This window comes from Mercenaria mercenaria, chromosome 4 (assembly GCF_021730395.1).
Source record: "Mercenaria mercenaria strain notata chromosome 4, MADL_Memer_1, whole genome shotgun sequence".
In the NCBI taxonomy this organism is placed as follows: domain Eukaryota; kingdom Metazoa; phylum Mollusca; class Bivalvia; order Venerida; family Veneridae; genus Mercenaria; species Mercenaria mercenaria.
This window is the reverse complement of record NC_069364.1, coordinates 36121643-36143219: the sequence shown is the minus strand read 5'-3', so window position 1 is coordinate 36143219 and position 21577 is coordinate 36121643. Positions and strand designations below refer to the sequence as shown.

The window sequence follows — 21577 nt, the reverse complement described above, 5'->3', positions numbered from 1 at the left end:
TGCTATAGTATGTTCAATATAAAACTGACTTTTCATCGCAATTATGATGTAAATAATTATATTTTATGTTTGTTGTTTCAAAAGAATTTACATTATGGTAGCATATATTTTACACTTGGACACTGAATTTTCAATGCTAGTATGTTGTAAATAATGATATTATCACGTTTCTTTTTCAATATGTCTTTGTTTATGAGATAGTTGTATGTACATTTATGTGACTCTTGTTTTTACACAAATATGTTATAGTAGCTTCTGCACCTGACCGTTTCGCCTGCCATCGTAGGCATTATTATTCGAGTCTGCCATCGTAGACTCTTGCACCGTGTCTCTTAGCCTGCCATCGTAGGCATAAATATTAAGAGTCTGCCATCGTAGACTCTTGCATCGTGTCTCTTAGCCTGCCATCGTAGGCATTAATATTCGAGTCTGCCCTCGTAGACTCTTGCACCGTGTCTCTTAGCCTGTCATCGTAGGCATAAATATTCGAGTCTGCCATCGTAGACTCTTGCACCGGGTCTCTTAGCCTGCCATCTTAGGCATAAATATTAGAGTCTGCCATCGCAGACTCTTGCACCGTGTCTCTTAGCCTGCCATCGTAGGCATAAATAATCGAGTCTGCCATCGTAGACTCTTGCACCGGGTCTCATAGCCTGCCATTGTAGGCACTAATATTCGAGTCTGCCATCGTAGACTCCTGCATCTGGCCGTTTCGCCTGCCATCGTAGGCATTAATATTCAAGTCTGTCATCGTAGACTCTTGCATCGGGTCTCACAGCCTGCTATCATAGGCATAAATATTTGAGTCTGCCATCGTAGACCCCTGCCCCTGGCTGTTTCGCCTGCCACCGCAGGCAATAAGATTCGAGTCTGCCATCGTAGACTCTTGCACCGGATCTCTTAGCATGCCATCTTTTGCTAAATATTCAAGTCTGCCAGTGTAGACTCCTACATGAGGTCTCTTCGCCTGCCATCGCGGGCTCAATATCCGAGCCTGCCATCGTAGACTCTGGCTCCATACATGACATCGGAGGCCTATATAGGGAGTTTCTCGGTGACTCCTGCATCCGATGTACCGCGATTTTCTACTATTAGTTAGTCCTGATTGTGTACATATTTTGTATAAGCTGTTAAAAAAATATTCACAGCTAGCTCTGCAATGCTGTAATGTATATCATGTTACTATTGTATTGCCTGGTAAAGTTTGGACACCTTTCTTGGGGATGAAACTCCCCTTCAGCTTTCAACCATGAACGTCTCATGTTTATTGCTGCAGCAGAGTTTCTTTGGGCATTAGGCTATAGTTCAATAGCCTATCCCCCAAGAAAGCTGGAAGTAAACTGGCTCGACTACACCAGACTAGATATAATAACTTGTTCTTTTATTTATCTCTAACTTGTTTACTATGTTTGTATTTACTTCAGTATAACAATATATATACATATATACATACAGTTTCTAGTCATGGTGTATCAAGCCAGTTTTAGCCAAACAATAAATGATAGAATAGATCTATGCTTTTCTTTTTTCTGTAGTGGAATATTTGGTATAAATTAAAGTTTATAGTTATAAACGCGGTTTATAAAAAATATAGAACGTCTCTAAACATTGGCACGTATTTCACATCTTATGCACAAAATATTGTGTATGCTTGATCAGCGGATCATCGGCGTTATCGCATTACGTCAGCTACGAGTAATCAGCGTGTGTTCGGGATTCAAACTTTGTGTATTGAAAGTAGTGTATCGCATCATCGGTAGTTTGCACTATACGTCATCACATCGAATAATACGATTGGTCGACAAAGTTAATTCTTATCACGTGATTCGTTTTGATGATAAATGTGTATTGAATGGTAAACATGTGCGTAATACGTCATCGATTTCTGCACCCGGCCTTATGAATATACATGTAATTACGCGGTAGACAAAGAACAGCCGCAGCAGCAAGGTCATGTGACTAAACGGGACGTTTTTATTGGAAGCGGCACGGCGATAATTTATGCAGATTTAGTTCCGCGTAAAGATCGATGTAAGACACGATTTATTTTACAAAAAAGTTACACATTTACCGCCACCTCCCCACCACCATTCCTTATCAGGCAATGCCAAACTGGTTTCTTCGAGTCCGTTTGCTTCCATACCTGGGCAGGGCATTAGGCTATAGTTCAATAGCCTATCCCCCAAGAAAGCTGGAAGTAAACTGGCTCGACTACACCAGACTAGATATAATAACTTGTTCTTTTATTTATCTCTAACTTGTTTACTATGTTTGTATTTACTTCAGTATAACAATATATATACATATATACATACAGTTTCTAGTCATGGTGTATCAAGCCAGTTTTAGCCAAACAATAAATGATAGAATAGATCTATGCTTTTCTTTTTTCTGTAGTGGAATATTTGGTATAAACTGTATGTATACAGTATAGTAACAAAAAACAAAGTCCCATAACTATGCAGAATATTTATCTAAAAGAATGTAACATGCACCATGCACAACTAGGGTCGGTACTGATCACTTGTGTGAAGTTTCATTAAATTGTGTGCAAGGGTTTGGTAGATTAGGCAGGCACAAGGTTGCATATGCAGACTGTATGTACATAGTATGTTAACAAGAAACAAAGTCCCATAACTCTGCAATTTTTGTCGCTGAAAGAACCTAACATGCCTCATGCACAACTACTGTTGTTACTGATCACTTGTGTGAAGTTTCATTAAATTGTGTCAGGGGGATGAGGAGAGATGGTGCGCACAAGATTGTGTCTATGTATATAGTATAGTAACAAAAAAACAAAGTCGCATAACTCTGCAATTTTTTTTTCTCAAAGAACCTAACATGCCCCATGCACAACTAATGTTGTTACTGATCACTTGTGTGAAGTTTCATTAAATTGTGTCAAGGGGATGAGGAGAGATGGTGCGCACAAGATTGTGTCTATGTATATAGTATAGTAACAAAAAAAACAAAGTCCCATAACTCTGCAATTTTTTTTCTAAAAGAACCTAACATGCCCCATGCACAACTACTGTTGGTACTGATCACTTGTGTGAAGTTTCATTAAATTCTGTCAAGGGGATAAGGAGAGATGGTGCGCACAAGATTGAGTCTAAGGACAGACAAACAGACAGACAGACAGACAACCTGAAACCAGTATACCCCCCTTTACAACTTTGTTGTCGGGGGGTACAACAAGAGCTCGTCGAACACGAAATGCCCCCCTTGATGCATTCAATAATTGCACAAGGAACAAAAATTATATGCTCACTGTAAACAAAAGTTCTACTGTTCTGGTTCAATATTACCTTGACCTTTAACCTTTTAACCTAACGAGAGATCACAGATTGATCTTGGCGCCCACCACTGAGCCATTTTTGAATGTTCCAAATTTGAAGGTCTCAAGATCAAATTTCATTTCAGTACAAAACACTAGAGATGCTTTTGAGAAAAGCGCATGTCTCCCACAACTGCCCCTATGAAAAATGTTAGTTTCTCTAGATGTTTTAGACGAGTGGATCCAATTAGATGGTCTGGATGAGTGGATCCAATCAGTAATTCAAGGGCCATAAATCAAAAGTGCCTGGGCAAATTTGGCTAGTTATCGAACTTGGGTAAGGTCTTATGGCCAAACACATTTTGTTCAAGTTTGGTGAAGATCGGATGAGAAATGTTCGACTTAGAGTGCGGACAAGAGTAAAAAGGCCGATTTTTCGATAATTCAAGGGCCGTAACTCCAAAATACCTCGACCGATTTGGCTAGTTATCGACTTGGCTGAGGTCTCATGGTCAAACACATTTTGTTCAAGTTTGGTGAAGATCGGATTAGCAATGTTTGATTAAGAGTGAGGACATGAGTAAAAAGGCCAATTTTTCGATAATTCAAGGGCCGTAACTCCAAAATGTTTCTCAAGATCAAAGCTTATTTCAGTACACAAAAATATGCATGTGGTTCAAATTTGAAGGCTGTAGCTTGAGAAATGTGGAAGTAGGTCACTAGGTCAATAACAAGGTCAAAGTTTGTTTCAGTTCACAAACCTATGCATGTGGTCCAAATTTGAAGGCTGTAGCTACAGAAATGTGAAAGTAGGTCAATAGGTCAAGATCAAGGTCAACTTATGTCAAGGTTCATCTTGCCTCTGAAAACTATGTATGTGGTCCAATCTGAATGATGTACAGTAGGTTATGGACAAAAGATTTTAAGTTTTTCCCTGTAAGTCTATATGAACCATATGACCCCCGGGGCGGGGCCATATTTGACCCTAGAAGGATAATTTGAACAAACTAGGTAAAGAACCACTAGATGATGCTACATTACAAATATCAAAGCCCTAGTCTTTGTGGTTTGGACAAGAAGATTTTCGAAGTTTTTCCCTATATAAGTCTATGTAAACCATCTGACTCCCTGGGCGGGCCATATTTGACCCTAGGGGAACAATTTGAACAATCTTAGTAGAGGACCACTAGATGATGTCGTATACAAAATATCAAAACCCTAGGCCCTGTGATTTTGGACAAGAGGTTTTTCAAAGCTTTTCCCTAATTAAGTCTATATAAACCATGTGACTCCTGGGGTGGGGCCATATTTGACCCCAGGGAAATAATCTGGACAACATTGGTAGGGGACCACTAGATTTTGCTACATACCAAATATAAAAGCCCTAGGCCATGTGGTTTTGGACAAGAAGATCAGAAACCGTTTAACTGTTCCTGGCCAATGTGACCTTAACCTTTGACCTCAAAATCAATCTGCTGGTCATGACCAACCTCACTTTTCCTGATACTAGGCCCAAGCGTTCTTGAGTTATTGCCCGGAAACCATTTTACTGTTCCTGGTTACTGTGACCTTGACCTTTGACCTTTGACATACTTACTTCAAAATCAATAGGGGTCATCTGCTGGTCATGATCAACCTCCCTATCAACTTTCATGATCCTAAGCCCAAGTGGTATTGAGTTATCATCCGGAAACCGTTTTACTATTCAGGGTTACTGTGATCTTGACCTTTGACACACAGATCTCAAAATTAATAGGGGTCATCTGCTGGTGATGACCAACCTTCCTATCAACTTTCATGATCCTAGGCCCAAGTGTTCTTGAGTTATCATCCGGAAACGGATTGGTCTACATTCTGACCGACCTACCGACAGACTGACCGACCGACATCTGCAAAACAATATACCCCTCCTTCTTCGAAAGGGGGCATAACAAATGAGAAAGAGTGAAAACGCACTAAAACTTTTACCTGAAATTCTAAGTAAAAAGGGGAGATAATTCATCAAATATTGGTGCAACAGTTATGGCTCTTGTGTCATATGATGTGAATGATGATGTTGAAAAACTATTTTAAGTCTGAATCAAATCCATTTAGTAATAACTCAAATAGAGTGAAAGTGCATCAAAACTTTAACCTGAAATTCTAAGTAAAAAGGGGGGATAATTCATGAAATATTGGTGTGAGAGTTATGGCCCTTGTGCCATATGATGTGGGTGATGATGAGGAATAACTATTTAAAGTTTGAAACAAATCCATCAAGTAATTACAGAGATAAGGAGAAAAAAGAGAAAGTGTAAAAAAAACTAATATAGCGCCCTTTTCATGATAAACACGTTCAAAGGCGCTTTACATATAGCAGACGCAGCCATACAGGGCGCGAAATTCATCCTCTACTAGTACAGACACAGAGCAATCTGACCAGAGGGACAGAGTGAGAAAAAGCCCCACGAACAGACAGAGAGAATGTTTTAGATACAGACGTATCCGGCTAACTTAGCCTGGCTATTTGTGAATAGACAGTCTGGTTCTTTAACGCCCAGTGTTTAGCACCGATACACGCGAAGCCGTCTTTCCTGGGAAGAACCAGTACAGGCTTCTAGTTAGGTGGGAAGACATTCAAGAGCATCTCAGAAATTTCCAGTGCCTGGACCGGGATTTGAACCCCGGATCTCTGGATTGACAGTCAAGCGTGTTACCACTAGACCATCGGCCCACAACTAGGGTTTGAACCTACAGTGGTGATCTGAAGTAAAACTCAAATTTGTAAAAAGGTCACAGAAATAAATACTGTCCAATCAATAATTTTATACACATAATATTATACTGTCCTACACTGATGCACTTACCTTGAGGGTAGGTTTTGGTGCAGGACTATTTCTAGAGATAAATGATTTAACCAATCCACCTGTGTGAAGATTTGCTGGTCGGATAGGATTGTGCGAGTTCTTGTTCAATGAGTTCAAGAAAGATGGTATTGGACGGACAACCTTGTTGACGGGACATGGTGGTGAGACCACTTCATCCTCACTGGATCTATAGATAGTAGAATACAACAAATTCTTTATTGATCAATTATCAGTCAATTTCCATCCACAAATTCATATGAACTTAATACAAATTTTAGTCCAGCAGAAATAACATAACCCATTCCCCCACAGCTAAGCCATACAGCTACAGTTTTTGGGAAGTGCAGCCTTCCCAAAGTCGCCAAACTATGTATACAGACATTGGTGAAATTGTAGTTACAAATGCCGTTACTACCTTTCTAAATACATACTTCAGTACTTCTATGAAATTCAAAGGTCTGAGAGTAAACAGATAGATACCATTTATTTATCATATGCAATAAATGTGAACACTTATGATTTGTAAATGAAAACTATGGCAGGGATTATACGTTCTTGTAAATAACATTGTTTATGCATTTATTTAGCATATGCAATAAATGTGAACACTTATCTGTAAATGAACAAGCAAATTCGATGAATTGGTATCCCCCGCCGAAAGGGTTTGTGGTGAGGAATAGCAAAAAGTTAAGGATGTTACTAAGAAGCAAATAACTTCATTAGTCAAAATCAATTTAACAGAAAACAAATGTTTAATTAAAGTTCATACTTCATACATGGGTTTTCTAAAAACAAGAGGGCCATGAATGGCCCTGTATTGCTCACCTGACCTATTGACCTAAAGATCATCAAGATAGTTTCATTAAGATATGGTCATAAATGTGGCCTCTAAAGTGTTAACTAACTTTTCCTTTGATTTGACCTAGTGACATAGTTTTTGACCCCACATGACTCATATTCAAACTTGACCCAAAGATCATCAAGATTAACATTCTAAGTTTCATGAAGATACAGTCATAAATGTGGCCTCTAGAGTGTGAACAAGCTTTTCCTTTGATTTGACCTGGTGACCTAGTTTTTGACCCCACATGACCCAGATTCGAACTTGACCTAAAGATCATCAAGATTAACATTCTGACTAAGCTTCATGAAGATACATAATAAATGTGGCCTCTAAGAGTGTTAACAAGCTTTTCCTTTGATTTGACCCAGTGACCTAATTTTTGACCCCATCTGACCCAGATTTGAAAAGGACCTATATATCATCAAGATTAACATTCTGACCAAGTTTCATTAAGACATGGTCATAAATGTGGCCTCTAATGTTAACTAGCTTTTCCTCTGATTTGACCTGGTGACCTAGTTTTTGACCCTGCATGACCAAGATTCAAACTGGACTTGGAGATCATCAGGAGTAACATTCTGACCAAGTTTCATGAAGATACAGTCATAAATGTGGCCTCTACAGTGTTAACAAGATTTTCCTTTGATTTGACCTGGCGGCCTAGTTTTTGACCATGGATGACCCAATACTGAACTCATCCAAGATTTTATTGAGGGTAAAATTCTGACCAAGTTTCATTAAGATTGGGCCAAAATTGTGACCTCTAGAGTGTTAACAAGCTTTTCCTTTGATTTGACCTGGTGACCTAGTTTTTGACCCCAGATGACCCAATATCGAACTCGTCCAAGATTTTTATGAGGGTAACATTCTGACCAAGTTTCTTAAGATTAGGCCAAAATTGTGACCTCTACACTGTTAACAGTCAAATTGTTGACGACGGACTGACGACGGACACAGGGCGATCATAAAAGCTCACCTTGAGTACTTTGTGCTCAGGTGAGCTAAAAAACCCAAAAAACAAGAAGGCCAAGATGGCCCTAGGTCGCTCACCTGAGAAATACACCATAACAGTGTAAACATGTTTCACCTAGTGATTTCATGGAATTTTCATTAAGATTGGATCAAAAATGTGGTCTCTGAAGTGTAAACAGGTATTTTCTTCAATTTGACCTAGTGAGCTAGTTTCTGAGCCAAGATGACCAACATTCGAACATTGCCTAGATTTCATCATCGCTATAATTCTGACCAAATTTCATGAAGATCAATTGAAAAATAAAGTCTCTATTGCATACACAAGGTTTTTCTTTCATTTGACCTAGTGACCTATTTTTTCAACCCAGATGACCCATATTCAAACTTGACATAGATATCATCAAGGCAATCATTCTGACCAAAATTCATCAAAATCAATTGAAAAATACAGCCTATATCGCATAAACAAGGTTTTTCTTTGATTTGACCTAGTGACCTAGTTTTTGACCCCAAATGACCCATTTTCGAACTTGGCCTAGATTTCATCAAGGTTATCCTTCTGACAAAATTTCATGAAGATCAGTTGAAAAATACAGCCTCTATCACATACACAATGTTTTTCTTTGATTTGACCTAGTGATCTAGTTTTTGAACCAAGATAATCCATTTTCGAACTCGGCCTAGATTTCATCACGGTTATCACTGTGACCAAAATTCATGAAGATCAATTGAAAAATACAGCCTCTATCGCATACACACGGTTTTTCTTTGATTTGACCTAGTGACCTAGTTTTTGACCCCAGACGACCCATTTTCAAACTTGGCCTAGACTTCGTCAAGATAATCATTCTCACAAAATTTCATGAAGATCAGTTGAAAAATACAGCCTCTATCGCATAAACAAGCTAAATGTTGACAGACGAGACAGATGCCGGACTTCGAGCGATCACAATAACTCACACATTGCTCAGGTGAACTAAAAAAAAAAAAAAAAATTCCTACCTACCTGCCCTATTTTTTTTTTTTTTGGCAATGTTACCTGAACCACATATATCTTTTTTTTTTTTGACCTAAAAATAAAATGGCTTACTCCTCATTAACTGCCATTTTGGTACGACCAGTATCAACTGAAGAATTAGATGTACACGAGCGTTTCGGGCGGCCCTGTTCAGAATCAGACTCTTCCTCATGCTGACGTTTACGAGTCTTTGTCCTACAAAAAATATGTTATAAGTCCAGACTTCAATAAGGAGTAAAAGATAAAAGTTCTAAAACTTTTCATTCACAATAATTTTACTCTGAGAACTTTAGAAAATGATGCTTTACAAGAGCTCGTAGAACATGAAATGCCCCCCTTCATGCATTCAGTAACTGCACAAGGAACAGAAATTATTTGGTCACTGTACACAAAAGTTCTACTGTTCTGGGTCAATGATACCTTGACCTTTGACCTAAAAATCAATAGGGGTCCACTACTTTCGTGATCTTAGGCCCAAGCGTTCTCAAGTTATCGACCAGAAACAGTTTAACTGTTCTGGGTCACTGTGACCTTGACCTTTAGCCTACTGACCTAAAAATCAACAGGCGTCATCTGCTGGTCATGACTAACCTCCATATCAACTTTCATGATCTTAAGCCCAAACGTTCTTGAGTTATCATCTGGAAACCATTAAACTGTTCCAGGTCACTGTGACCTTGAACAGTTGACCTACTGACCTCAAAATCAATAGGGGTCATCTGATCATGATCAAGTTCCCTATCAAGTTTCATGATCCTAGGCCCAAGCGTTCTCAACTTATAGTCTGGAAACGGTTTAACTGTTCTTGGTCACAGTGAACTCGACCTTTGACCTACTGACCTCAAAATCTATAGGGGTCATCTGCTGGTCATGATTAACGTTCCTATCAACTTTCATGATTCTAGGCCCAAGCGTTTTTGAGTTATCATCAGGAAACCGTTTAACTGTTCCGGGTCAATATGACCTTGACCTCTGACCTAATGACCTCGAAATCAATATGGGTCATCTGCTGCTCATGATCCAACTCCCCATCAACGTTCATGGTCCTAGTTCCAAGCATTCTTGTGTTATCAACCGGAAACCGTTTAACTGTTCCGGGTCACTGTGACCTTAACCTTTGACCTAAAAATCAATAGGGGTCATCTGCTGGTCATTACCAACTTCCCTATCAACTTTTATGATCCTAGGCCTAAGCCTTCTTAAGTTATCATCCGGAAACTGTTTAACTGTTCTGGGTCACTGTGACCTTGACCTTTGACCTACTTATCTCAAAATCAATCATCTGCTGGTCATGACCAACCTCCCTATCAACTTTCATGATCCTAGGCCCAAGTGTCTTGAGTTATCACCCGGAAATGGATTGGTCTGCATACCAATCGACCGACTGACATGCAAAACAATATAGCCCCCCTCCTTTGAAGGCGGGCATAAATATCAGTTTTCTCTAGTTCTTTATTTCTATTATTTCAGCTCACTTTAAAACTGGAACAAACTTTTTACACACCCTTTTTGAAATCATTTACAAATGGGGCAAGATTTTTAAAGTTTCCACTACATACATATAGGGAAAATGACGGGGTTGCCACTTAGTTGAGAAAATGAAATTCCCTGACTTCTCCCTGACTAAACCATACTTTTCACTGACCAATACCACCATATTTTTCCGGCTTCCTCCTCCCCTACAGCTGTCCAATCCACCCTTTTAGGGTTGCAAAGCCTTTCAATCTTCAAAATTCCAAAGTTAACATAAACAAGAGGGTCATGATGACCCTGGATCACTCACCTGATTAATATGAGCTACATGTTTCAAATGTCAAACTGATGATAAAATATTAAGAAAGTCAGTAGGTCACATTCATGGTCAATGAAATTCAGTTTTACGATTTGTGTGCAAAACTGTGTATGTCATCAAAATTTCAAGACTGTATCTTAAAAAACAAGAAAGTAGGTCAGTAGGTCAAGGTCACAGTCAAGTGATATCATATTACTAGGGGTCATCAGATAATTATAATTAAACAGTCTTGGAAATAGGATCAGGTGATTTTTTGAGTATTTTTCCTATATAACTCACATAATAACTAAGTGACCCCAGGGCGGGGCCCCTTTTAACCCAAGGGGCATAATTTGAACAATTTTGGTAGTGGACTACTAGACAATGCATCATACCAAATATCAAAAGGTCGAATGGTTTCAGACAGGAAGATTTTTAAAGCTTTTTCTTATATAAGTCTATATAAAACTTGGGACCCCCAGGGCAGGGCCTCTTTTCACCCAAGGGACACAATTTGAACAATTTTGGTTGAGGACCATAAGACAATGCTACAAACCAAATATCAAAGGTCTATTTAAAGTGTTGTGGTTTCAGATAAGAAGATTTTTAAACTTTTTTTCCTATACAAGTCTATGTAAAACTTGGGACGGGGCCATATTTGACCCTAGGGGGAAAATTTGAATAATCTTGGTAGAGGACCACTAGATGATGCTACATACCAAATATCAAAGCCCTAGGCTTTGTGGTTTTGCACAAGAAGATTTTCAAAGTTTTCCCTATATAAGTCTATATAAAATATGTGACCCCCGGGGCGAGGCCATATTTGACCCTAGGGTGATAATTTGAACAATCTTGGTAGAGGACCACTAGATGATGCTACATACCAAATATCAAAGCCCTAGGCCATGTGGTTTTGTACAAGAAGATTTTCAAAGTTTTCCCTATATAAGTCTATATAAACCATGTGACCCCTGGGGCGGGGCCATATTTGACCCTAGGGGGATAATTTGAACAATTTTGGTAGAGGACCACAAGATGATGCTACACACCAGATATCAAAGCCCTAGGCCCTGTGGTTTTGGACAAGAAGATTTTTAAAGTTTTTCCTTTCGTTTGCCATGGCAACCAGAGGTCTGCATGGAATTCAATTCTTTGAATAATTTTGAAAGGGGGCCACGCAAGGATCATTCCTGTTAAGTTTGGATGAAATTGGTCTAGCGGTTTATGAGGAGATGTCGTTTAAAGTAAAAGTTTACGGACGGACGAAAAGTGATCACAAATACTCATCTTGTCACTCCGTGACAGGTGAGCTAAAAAGAAATTGATTCAAACATATTTAAATTATGTTTATACACAATTACACCAAAATGTGTTTGGAAATACTTATAAATACTGCTTGAAGACTGCCATAGCCACGGAACATTTTAAACACCAACCCAGAATTTCATATTTCCTTCACCTTTCCCTGATTTTTCTAAAATTTCATTTTTCACTGACCACTATCAAGATTTCCCTGACAATTCACTGACCCTGAAAACAAAAACATTTTCCCTTGAATTTTCAAGGAAAGTGGCAACCCTGAATTACAACTCCCTCTGGCTGCCATGTTTTTTGAAGATGTTTCAATATTCTAGCATAAAACTGCTGTTATTGTCACTTTTTCGGGGTGTTTAACAGGAAAGAAAACGTGTGTTTACAGAGAGATTCTCGCACTCATGTGATATTAAAACACAACTTTTTATATATGCGCGTTCCGTGGAGATTGGGTCACAAATGTGGCCTCTAGAGTGTTCTCAAGCTTTTCCTTTGATCTGGCCTACTGACCCAGTTTTTGATCCAACATGACCCAGTTTCAAACTTGACCTAGAGATCATCAAGACAAACATTCTGACCAAGTTTAATTAAGATTGGGCCACAAATGTGGCCTCTAGAGTGTTCACAAGCTTTTCCTTTGATCTGGCCTACTGACCTAGTTTTGTCCCCACATGACCCAGTTTAGAACTTGACCTAAAGTTCATCAAGACAAACATTCTGACCAAGTTTCATTAAGATTGGGTCACAAATGTGGCCTCTAGGGTGTTCACAAGCTTTTCCATTGATCTGGCCTACTGACCTAGTTTTTGACCGAACAAGACCCAGTTTCGAATTTGACCTAGAGATCATCAAGACTAACATTCTGACCAAGTTTCATAAAGATTAGGCCACGAATGTGGCCTCTAGAGTGTTCACAAGGCAAATGTTGACGCACGCCGTACGATGCACGACGCCGGACAATGACCGGTCACAATAGCTCACCTTGAGCACTTTGTGCTCTGGTGAGCTAAAAAACTTTAACCGAAAATTTTAAGTTAAAAAGGGGCATAACTCCATCAAAATTCAAATCAGAGTTATGGGGATTGTTTCTCCTAGTGTAGACTTTGATAGTAGATGACTATTTAAAGTTTCAAGTCAATAGCTTTGATAGTAACGGAGATATTTGACTTTATCAAAAACTTTAACTGAAAATTCTATGTTAAAAAGGGACATAACTCTGTCAAAATTCAAACCAAAGTTATGGGGATTGTTTCTCCTGGTGTAGACTTTGATAGTAGATAACCATTTTAAGTTTAAAGTCAATAGCTTTGATAGCAACAGAGATATTGACTGAATCAAAAACTTTAATCAAAAATTCTAAGTTAAAAAGGGGCATAACTAGAAAATGCTTTTGTAAAAAAGCGCATGTCTCCCCCAATGCAAAGTCCTATAGGCAAGAAGTCAATAGGGGTCAGGAGCGAAAGTCAAAGAGACACTGATGGTTGGCTGCAATAGGGATCATCTACTTGGCATGTCCAGTCATCCCGCTAAATTTCAACACTCGTGGCCTAGTGGTTCTCAAGTCACTGTTCAGGCTCCTGTGACCCTGACCTTTGATCAAGTGACCTCAAAATAAATAGGGGTCATGTACTCTGCATGTCCAATCATCCTATTAAGTTTCAACATTGTAGGTCAAGTGGTTCTCAAGTTATATCCCAAAAATGATTTTACATGAACAGGCCACTGTGACCTTGACCTTTAATAGACTGACCCCAAAATCAATAGGGGTCATCTACTCTGCATGTTCAATCATCCTATGAAGTTTCAACATTCTGGGTCAAGTGGTTCTGAAGTTATTGATTGGAAATGGTTTTCCATGTTCAGGCCCCTGTGGCCTTCACCTTTAACAGAGTGACCCTAAAATCGTTAGGGTTCATCTACTCTGCATGACCAATCATCCTACGAAGTTTCATCATTCTGGGTCAACTGGTTATCAATGTTCAGTCCCTGTGACCTTGACCTTTAAATGTGACCCCAAAAACAATAAGGGTCATTTACTCTGCATGAACAATCATCCTATGAAGTTTCAACATTCTGGGTCGAGAGGTTCTCAAGTTATTGATTGGAAATGGTTTTCCATGTTCAGGCCCCTGTGGCCTTGACCTTTAACAGAGTGACCCTAAAATCGTTAGGGTTCATCTACTCTGCATGACCAATCATCCTACGAAGTTTCATCATTCTGGGTCAAGTGGTTCTCAAGTTACTGACCGGAAATGGTTTTCAATGTTCAGGCCCCTGTGACCTTGACCTTTCACAGAGTGACCCCAAAATCGTTAGGGGTCATCTACTCTTTATGACCAATCATCCTATTAAGTTTCAACATTCTGAGTCAAGTGGTTCTCAAGTTACTGAACGGAAATGGTTTTCAATGTTCAGGCCCCTGTGACCTTGACCTTTAATAGAGTGACCCCAAATTCGATAGGGGTCATCTACTTTGCATGTACAATCATCCTATGAAGTTTCAACATTCTGCGTCAAGTGGTTCTCTAGTTATTGATCAGAAATGGTTTTCAATGTTCAGGCCCCTGTGACCTTGACCTTTGACGGAGTGATCCCATAATCAATAAGGGTCATCTACTCTTTATGACCAATCATCCTATCAAGTTTCAACATTCTGGGTCAGGTGGTTCTCTTGTTATTGATTGGAAATGGTTTTCAATGTTCAGGCCCCTGTGACCTTGACCTTTGATGGAGTGACCCCAAAATCAATAGGGGTCATCTACTCTTCATGACCAATCATCCTATGAAGTTTCAACATTCTGGGTCAAGTGGTTCTCTAGTTATTGATCGGAAATGGTTTTCAATGTTCAGGCCCCTGTGACCTTGACCTTTGATGGAGTGACCCCAAAAACAATAGGGGTCGTCTACTCCAGCAGCCCTACAACCCTATGAAGTTTGAAGGTTCTAGGTCAAATGGTTCTCCAGTTATTGCTCGGAAATGAAGTGTGACGTACGGACGGACGGATGGACGGACGGACAGACAGGGCAAAAACAATATGTCTCCTGGGGGAGACATAACTCTGTCAAAATTCAAACCAGAGTTATGGGGATTGTTTCTCCTGGTGTAGACTTTGATAGTAAATAACTATTTTAAGTTTCAAGTCAATATCTTTGCTAGTAACAGAGATATTTGACTTTATCAAAAACTTTAACCGTGATGCCGACGCCTGGGCAAGTGCAATAGCTCTACTTTTTCTTTGAAAAGTCGAGCTAAAAATTGTGTTTGCAGCTTTCCTACAACAAAGGACAGCAACATTTCAGTTCAGACAGAATTTTTGATATGTATTATTACTTAACCACTTTACTGCTCTTAAAAACATTCACACTCTAGTGAATTCAAGTTCTTTAATACTTAAGGACTATGCTATTTTGACAGGGCCTAAATTAAAATTTTATTTGTTTGCCGCTTCCGCCCGACCTACTAGAATTGTGCCGGTCCAAAAATTTCTTGATCAAAATAGTATGATCATTTTTCTTATTTTTGTTCATTAAATATTCTTTTTGTCACGTATCTTCTCGTTGAATTTGCAGTCTGGATCATGCTTTAAATTTCATTGAGAGCGTTGTTGATCGCCGAAAGAATTGTCAATCAAGATGTCCTGACATAATGGAATCGTGCCACTGATTATTTACTGTATCTCGCACTTGTGTAGATGTCGATAAAATCCGTGGAAACTGATTGATTCTTCCACTTTCCCGCCGTGTATTCAACTGGCACGTGACGTTTATAATTGACCTAGAACTCATGAATATTCCGTATGTTTCCTTAATTAATTTTCAGTGTCCGAACCTTAATAACGATAATCACTGAAAAAGCAATAAGTACATTTATTTATTAATATCGCATGAGCAGATCAATCTCGTTGTAGGATCGAGTCCTCTGTGTTACCGTATCATTTCGTATTTCATGACGGGAAAATTGTCACGCTTTTATATCTTGATTTTCGTTCATTTTCATGAAAAACTATTCTACTATTCAACATTAATATTCTTCTTCATGCATAAAAGTTCCGCAAAACCGTCCTACGAAATGTCAACTAAAATCTTCACGAGTCGGACAAGTGTTTTGTTCATTAAACGGACAATTAAAAAAACTGTCACCTTCACACGAAAAAAATACAGGTAATGTGGATACATTTACATTACATTGAATTAAAATTGATGGTCTGAGCTGAATTTGAACCCATGGTGACGTGCATAAAAGCTGGAGAGCTTACCACTATGCCAGCGTGCCATTGTTTAACAAATTTATATAGACCTCGGATAATAATTTCATTCACTTGTAATGGCCGTTTTGCATAAGCATCAAAACTGAACAGGGAAAAGAAATAGAATGCATTGCAGCTAACGAGAGTTCCAGAAAAACGAAAACATGCTTGAATTGAGAACAAATTCTCTGTATGGAATCTTTTCCCTAAAACTAGTCGAATTTTTCTTTGCTCATACAAATACAATGTAGTAAAACAATTGTATAAAATTCTTGTGATTCGCATATTTATAAATCACAATTACCCATTTCATTATCCGGTGGCAACGTAGTGCCTTTGTATCAGTAACATATCATTGTCCAGTTAGCTTCATTTAGTTTCCATAGACGCAGGAATTTCTTCTACATGTATATATTTGTGAAGGCACTAGCCGATTCCGAAACGTTTTTATAAGAAAATATATATGTCGTTAGGAAACCCCGTATACAGTCCTCTATAAAACAGCTAACTTACTGACTGGAGTTTTTACACTTGTTTTCTTTGCAAAGCTGTGGCACAAAATTGCTAGCCCAACATGTATTTAAGCTGTTGCGCACATGTTTTGTCTGTTTTTCTGCTGAATTGCCAAAATCAATTCGGAAAGTTTGAAAAATTCTAAAAATCGTGAACATCATTTAAAAAAAAATATCTACACGAAGAAAACATTATATTTCCATGATAAAAAACAAATTGATTTGCAAGGTGAACTCTTCATTTAGTTTGTCGCCAGATTAAAGCAAATGATACTAAGGTAGCCATGCAACTTTTTTTTACTTTAAATTATTATTGACAAGGTCTAAGCTGTTTTACGATGTTGCAAAAATTAATGAGTCTTGCGTAATACTTGTTATCGTTTCCAAAGCTTTATCTGTCTTATAAATTTCTGTTATTCTTTAAGTAGTATGTGGCCTGGAAAATGATCACAATGTCATATTTTCGCATTTTAGCCATGTTTTATGTTTTAAAACATGTTTACTAAAACATGTACTCAGGGATCATCCTAGGTCAAAATTTTAGGGAAAAGTGACTTCTCCCTCCACAGAATTTAGGGAGAAGTTGAGGAATTTAAGGAGAAAAATCGGCATAGCATTCAGTTTCCTGCCTATATATATCCACTTTCTGTGGGTCTAGCTGTAACTTATAAACAGTAATTATTTAAGGAAATTGATTCTTGCATTATCATTTTCATGAATTTCTAAATAAAGTATAAACTTAGCTATATCCGAAATTTACATGTCCGAAACTCGTAAATCTAACAGGTGCACGATCAAAACGCCGTGAAAATTTTCATTCATGTTTCGATTCTCGTGCTTTTATAATACCCGATTTTTTGCATCAACTTGTTCAGATTTATACATTTAATTTATTTATTTATTATTTTTTTCGAAAGTAATATCAAACTCGTAGATAATGGCGATCTTTTTACAATATTCTGTACGGCAGTTCTGACGTCCACGAAATCATTTTTCATCCACAGTACCCAAGCAATTCATTTACAGAAATTGACCGTAATCATGGTAATTGAAATAATTTTTGAAGTAACCTGGAGGGGCACCTGTACTCTTTACCCACCAGCAAAACCCTGGGAAAACTTGTGTCGTTTCGATGTTACTCTAAACCCAACAAAACTAGAGCTATCACTAAAGGTGATGAATGTACCCCCCGCATGCACTGACACAGTACATTGCAAATTGATGCACACAAGATTGCATAATTATGTGGACTGTATGTATATAGACTGTATGTATACAGTATAGTAACAAAAAACAAAGTTCCATAACTATACAGAATATTTATCTAAAAGAACATAACATGCACCATGCACAACTAGGGTTGGTACTTGTTGTTGAAAGAACCTAACATGCCCTATGCATAATTACTGTTGTTACTGATCACTTGTGTGAAGTTTCATTAGATTGTGTCAAGAGGATGAGGAGAGATGGTGCGCACAAGATTGTGTCTATGTATATAGTATAGTAACAAAAAACAAAGTCCCGTAACTCTGCAATTTTTTTTCCTGAAAGACCCTAACATGTCCCATGCACAACTAATGTTGTTACTGATCACTTGTGTGAAGTTTCATTAAATTGTGTCAAGGGGATGAGGAGAGATGGTGCGCACAAGATTGTGTCTACGGACTTTCCTACATATGGATACTTATGTGGCTACTCTTTTGTTCTCTCTATTGTTCTTTTAGCCACGTAAGAGAAAAATAGCCACATAAAAGCCTTACGGAATGAATGACATCAAAGAAAAAGTACAGTTACCTATTGTTCCTATAGCCACCTAAGTATGCAAATGTGAGCTCGGACAGACGGACGGACAGACAGACAACCTGAAACCAGTATACCCCCCCTTACAACTTTGTTGTCAGGGGGTACAATAAAATAGATAAACATTGTTCCCGTTTTTGTTTGTTTGTTTATATTTTTATATGAATGAATATGCAAAAGGGTATGTTTGTTTCAGTGTAACGTCAAAATGAACAAGGCAGTCTGAAAGACAGCTAAATCTCTCGCCACTGTTATGGATAGTGAAAGGGTAAACTTTTGACCTTTAGCTGTGACCTTGACCTTGAACTGATATGGCTGACTCATGAATTTTGCACAACGTCTTGATGAGGTGAATTTTGCACAACGCCTAACGTCGTTAGGAGATATAGAGCGGACACGAAATGGAAAGCTCAAACCTTTGACCTTAAGTTGTGACCTTGACTTTGAGCCGACATGGCTGACTCATGAGTTCTGCACATCGTCTTGATGAGGTGATCATTTAATCCAAGTTTCATAATTATCCTTCAAGAGGTTTAAGAGATACAGAGCGGACATTAAATGGTAGGCTCAAACCTTTGACCTTGAGTTGTGACCTTGACCTTGAGCCGACATGGCTGACTCATGGGTTCTGTACATCGTCTTGATGAGGTGATTGTTTGATTCAAGTTTCATGATTATCCTTCAAGGGGTTTAGGAGATACAGAGCGGACACGAAATGGAAGGCTCAAACCTTTGACCTTGAGTTGTGACCTTGACCTTGAACTGACTCATGGGTTCTGCACATCGTCTTGATGAGGTGATCATTTGACCCAAGTTTCATGAAAATCCTTCAAGGGGTTTAGGAGATACAGAGCGGACACAAAATGTTACTGAAGGGCAGAAGGACGGGAGGATGGAAGGAGACCATTCCTATAACCCCCCACCACTTGTGGCAGGGGATTAAATCTTACAATTATACATCAACAGTGAACGCCACATGCATTATATTTTCATGAGGGATTAATGCTTTGATCTTACATGTAAAACAATTCCTAGTGTATAAAAGGTAAAGGTCTTCTTTATTACAGTATAACCCCTATTGAAAGAGCCAGCCAATTTGGCTTATGAGACACCTTTATTGTGCTTACCAATTACCTCCCAAAACTCCTACCACTATGCCAGGTGCCATGCAGATAGAAGTCGGTAACCATTCATTTATTAACTAGCTCGCGGCTAACGAGCCGGCCTTTTCGGAACGAGTCCCATGACCCCCCTCCCCTGGCCTATAGCCTATATACCTGTATATGTACTTGTGGAATTAAATGTTAAGTGTAAAAAGTATGTATTCACAGTGCAAAATCATCCATGCTAAATAGGACGTACGATATGTTGCTTTCTCACTGTCTAACATGTCCGAAATGATCTATTCGATTTTTATCATAGAGTTCTAGTTTATTTTTCACCTTTAATTAAAGCGAGTGTTTAACATTATTTTAAACTTAAACTTTGAAGTTTAGTAGGTTGTAGCATTCTCTAGGTCAAGCGTATTTTTATTACCGTGATATTCCTTCTGTAGTCAGTCATATAATTGTAAAAATGCTTTTTTTACCAAAGTGGAAAATATCAGGTACCTGAAAATGCAGCTTTCTAAAAGGTCAGTTAGAATTCTCAATGTCATTTATCAGACATACACTTGTAAATAAATAATATTACAAAATTAATACTGCTATTTTTTTTGTTGCACTTTGCGGACTTACGGTAAAGTTATTTATGTATTTATCTGAGCAGTAAAATCCCTGTAAATGCGCACTACGTAAGCGCTCTGGCTCTTCTCGCACACCATACCTATAGTTCGGACTTCTTCAATATGTAAAGGTATGTGCAAAAAATGACAAATTTTGCCAACACCTGGTTAATTGTAATGTGTTTTTTTTTTTAGAAAAGTAATAAATGGAAATACAAAAATAGCTCTCAGCTCATTTACACGGATAGTTCAGCTTTATTATGTATGTTATAGTTTATCGCATTTATGCTTGATGACATAGAATACTTGTACTAAAAATTGTGACACAAACATAGTGATAACTTTTCCAAATTTAGCCTTTTAATTAAAGTCAGGGTTCAGCACTTCATGGTTTTAATGCATTGTCACATTGGATTAAAGTTTGTTTTGCAGTAACTTCGAAATTCCTCAGAAATAGTATCATGTACCCCACCCACCTAAATCATAATTTCAAAATAGCATAGTCCTTAAACATGAAACATCAGTTTTGTTACCGTGTGACCCTAGGAGCAGCTGGACTAGCTAATGCACTGTCCGAACCGGTGACCTCAATCTGAGCAGTTTTTGGTTTGCGTATCTTAGATCTTGTTGCACGAGGTGTGCCATCACCATCCATAGAACTTGAACTTCCTCCTACACCTGCAACAGCAACATTTTCATCTTTCAACATCTATGACTTTTTAAGGGCACCAATCACTAATCATGACTGAAATCTCTTCCTTGGTCCATGATTAAAAAAACCTTTTGTTTCTACATGGTTCATACAGGACTTGGCAAAAAAAATTCAAGGACTTTTCAAGGACTTTTTATGGATTTTCAAGGACTATTTTAATCGCTTTAAATCTTAAATTACAAAACCATTTAGGCTCTTCATAAGGCATTATGACAGAAGGAAAGTTACAGAACAGTTTTATTTTCCATAAGCTACAATAGCATATCTTAACCTTTATGAGATCTTCAATGGGATTACCTTTTATGACCTATATTTGCCTGTATACATATTTAGTACATGTTTCTTATAAGTCTTTCAAGCTCTCAAGACTAGTTTTCAATTTGTCCTCAAGGGACTTCACTTCTTGTTTTCGCGTGTGATTTCAACGCACTTTCTCCCATAGTTCCGACATCAATGAGTTTATCACATACACTTATGCTTGTCTGACTTAAACTCCTTTAACCACGATGAATAATCATCCTGTGTAAGCCATTTATTGACG

General features: G+C 38.3%; 1 protein-coding gene across 2 annotated transcripts in view; it reads right to left on the bottom strand.

Moving 5' to 3' along the window:
• LOC123551446 (inner centromere protein A-like) overlaps positions 1–21577 on the bottom strand; it is a 176924-nt gene that overhangs the window by 80358 nt on the left and 74989 nt on the right. For both annotated transcript variants that reach the window (XM_045340386.2, XM_045340385.2), the window contains 3 exons: positions 20858–21002; positions 9030–9152; positions 6124–6310 (listed from right to left, as the gene is read on the bottom strand). In XM_045340386.2, the coding sequence (XP_045196321.2) occupies positions 6124–6310; positions 9030–9152; positions 20858–21002 (455 nt within the window). The remainder of the gene's footprint in view (positions 1–6123; positions 6311–9029; positions 9153–20857; positions 21003–21577) is intronic.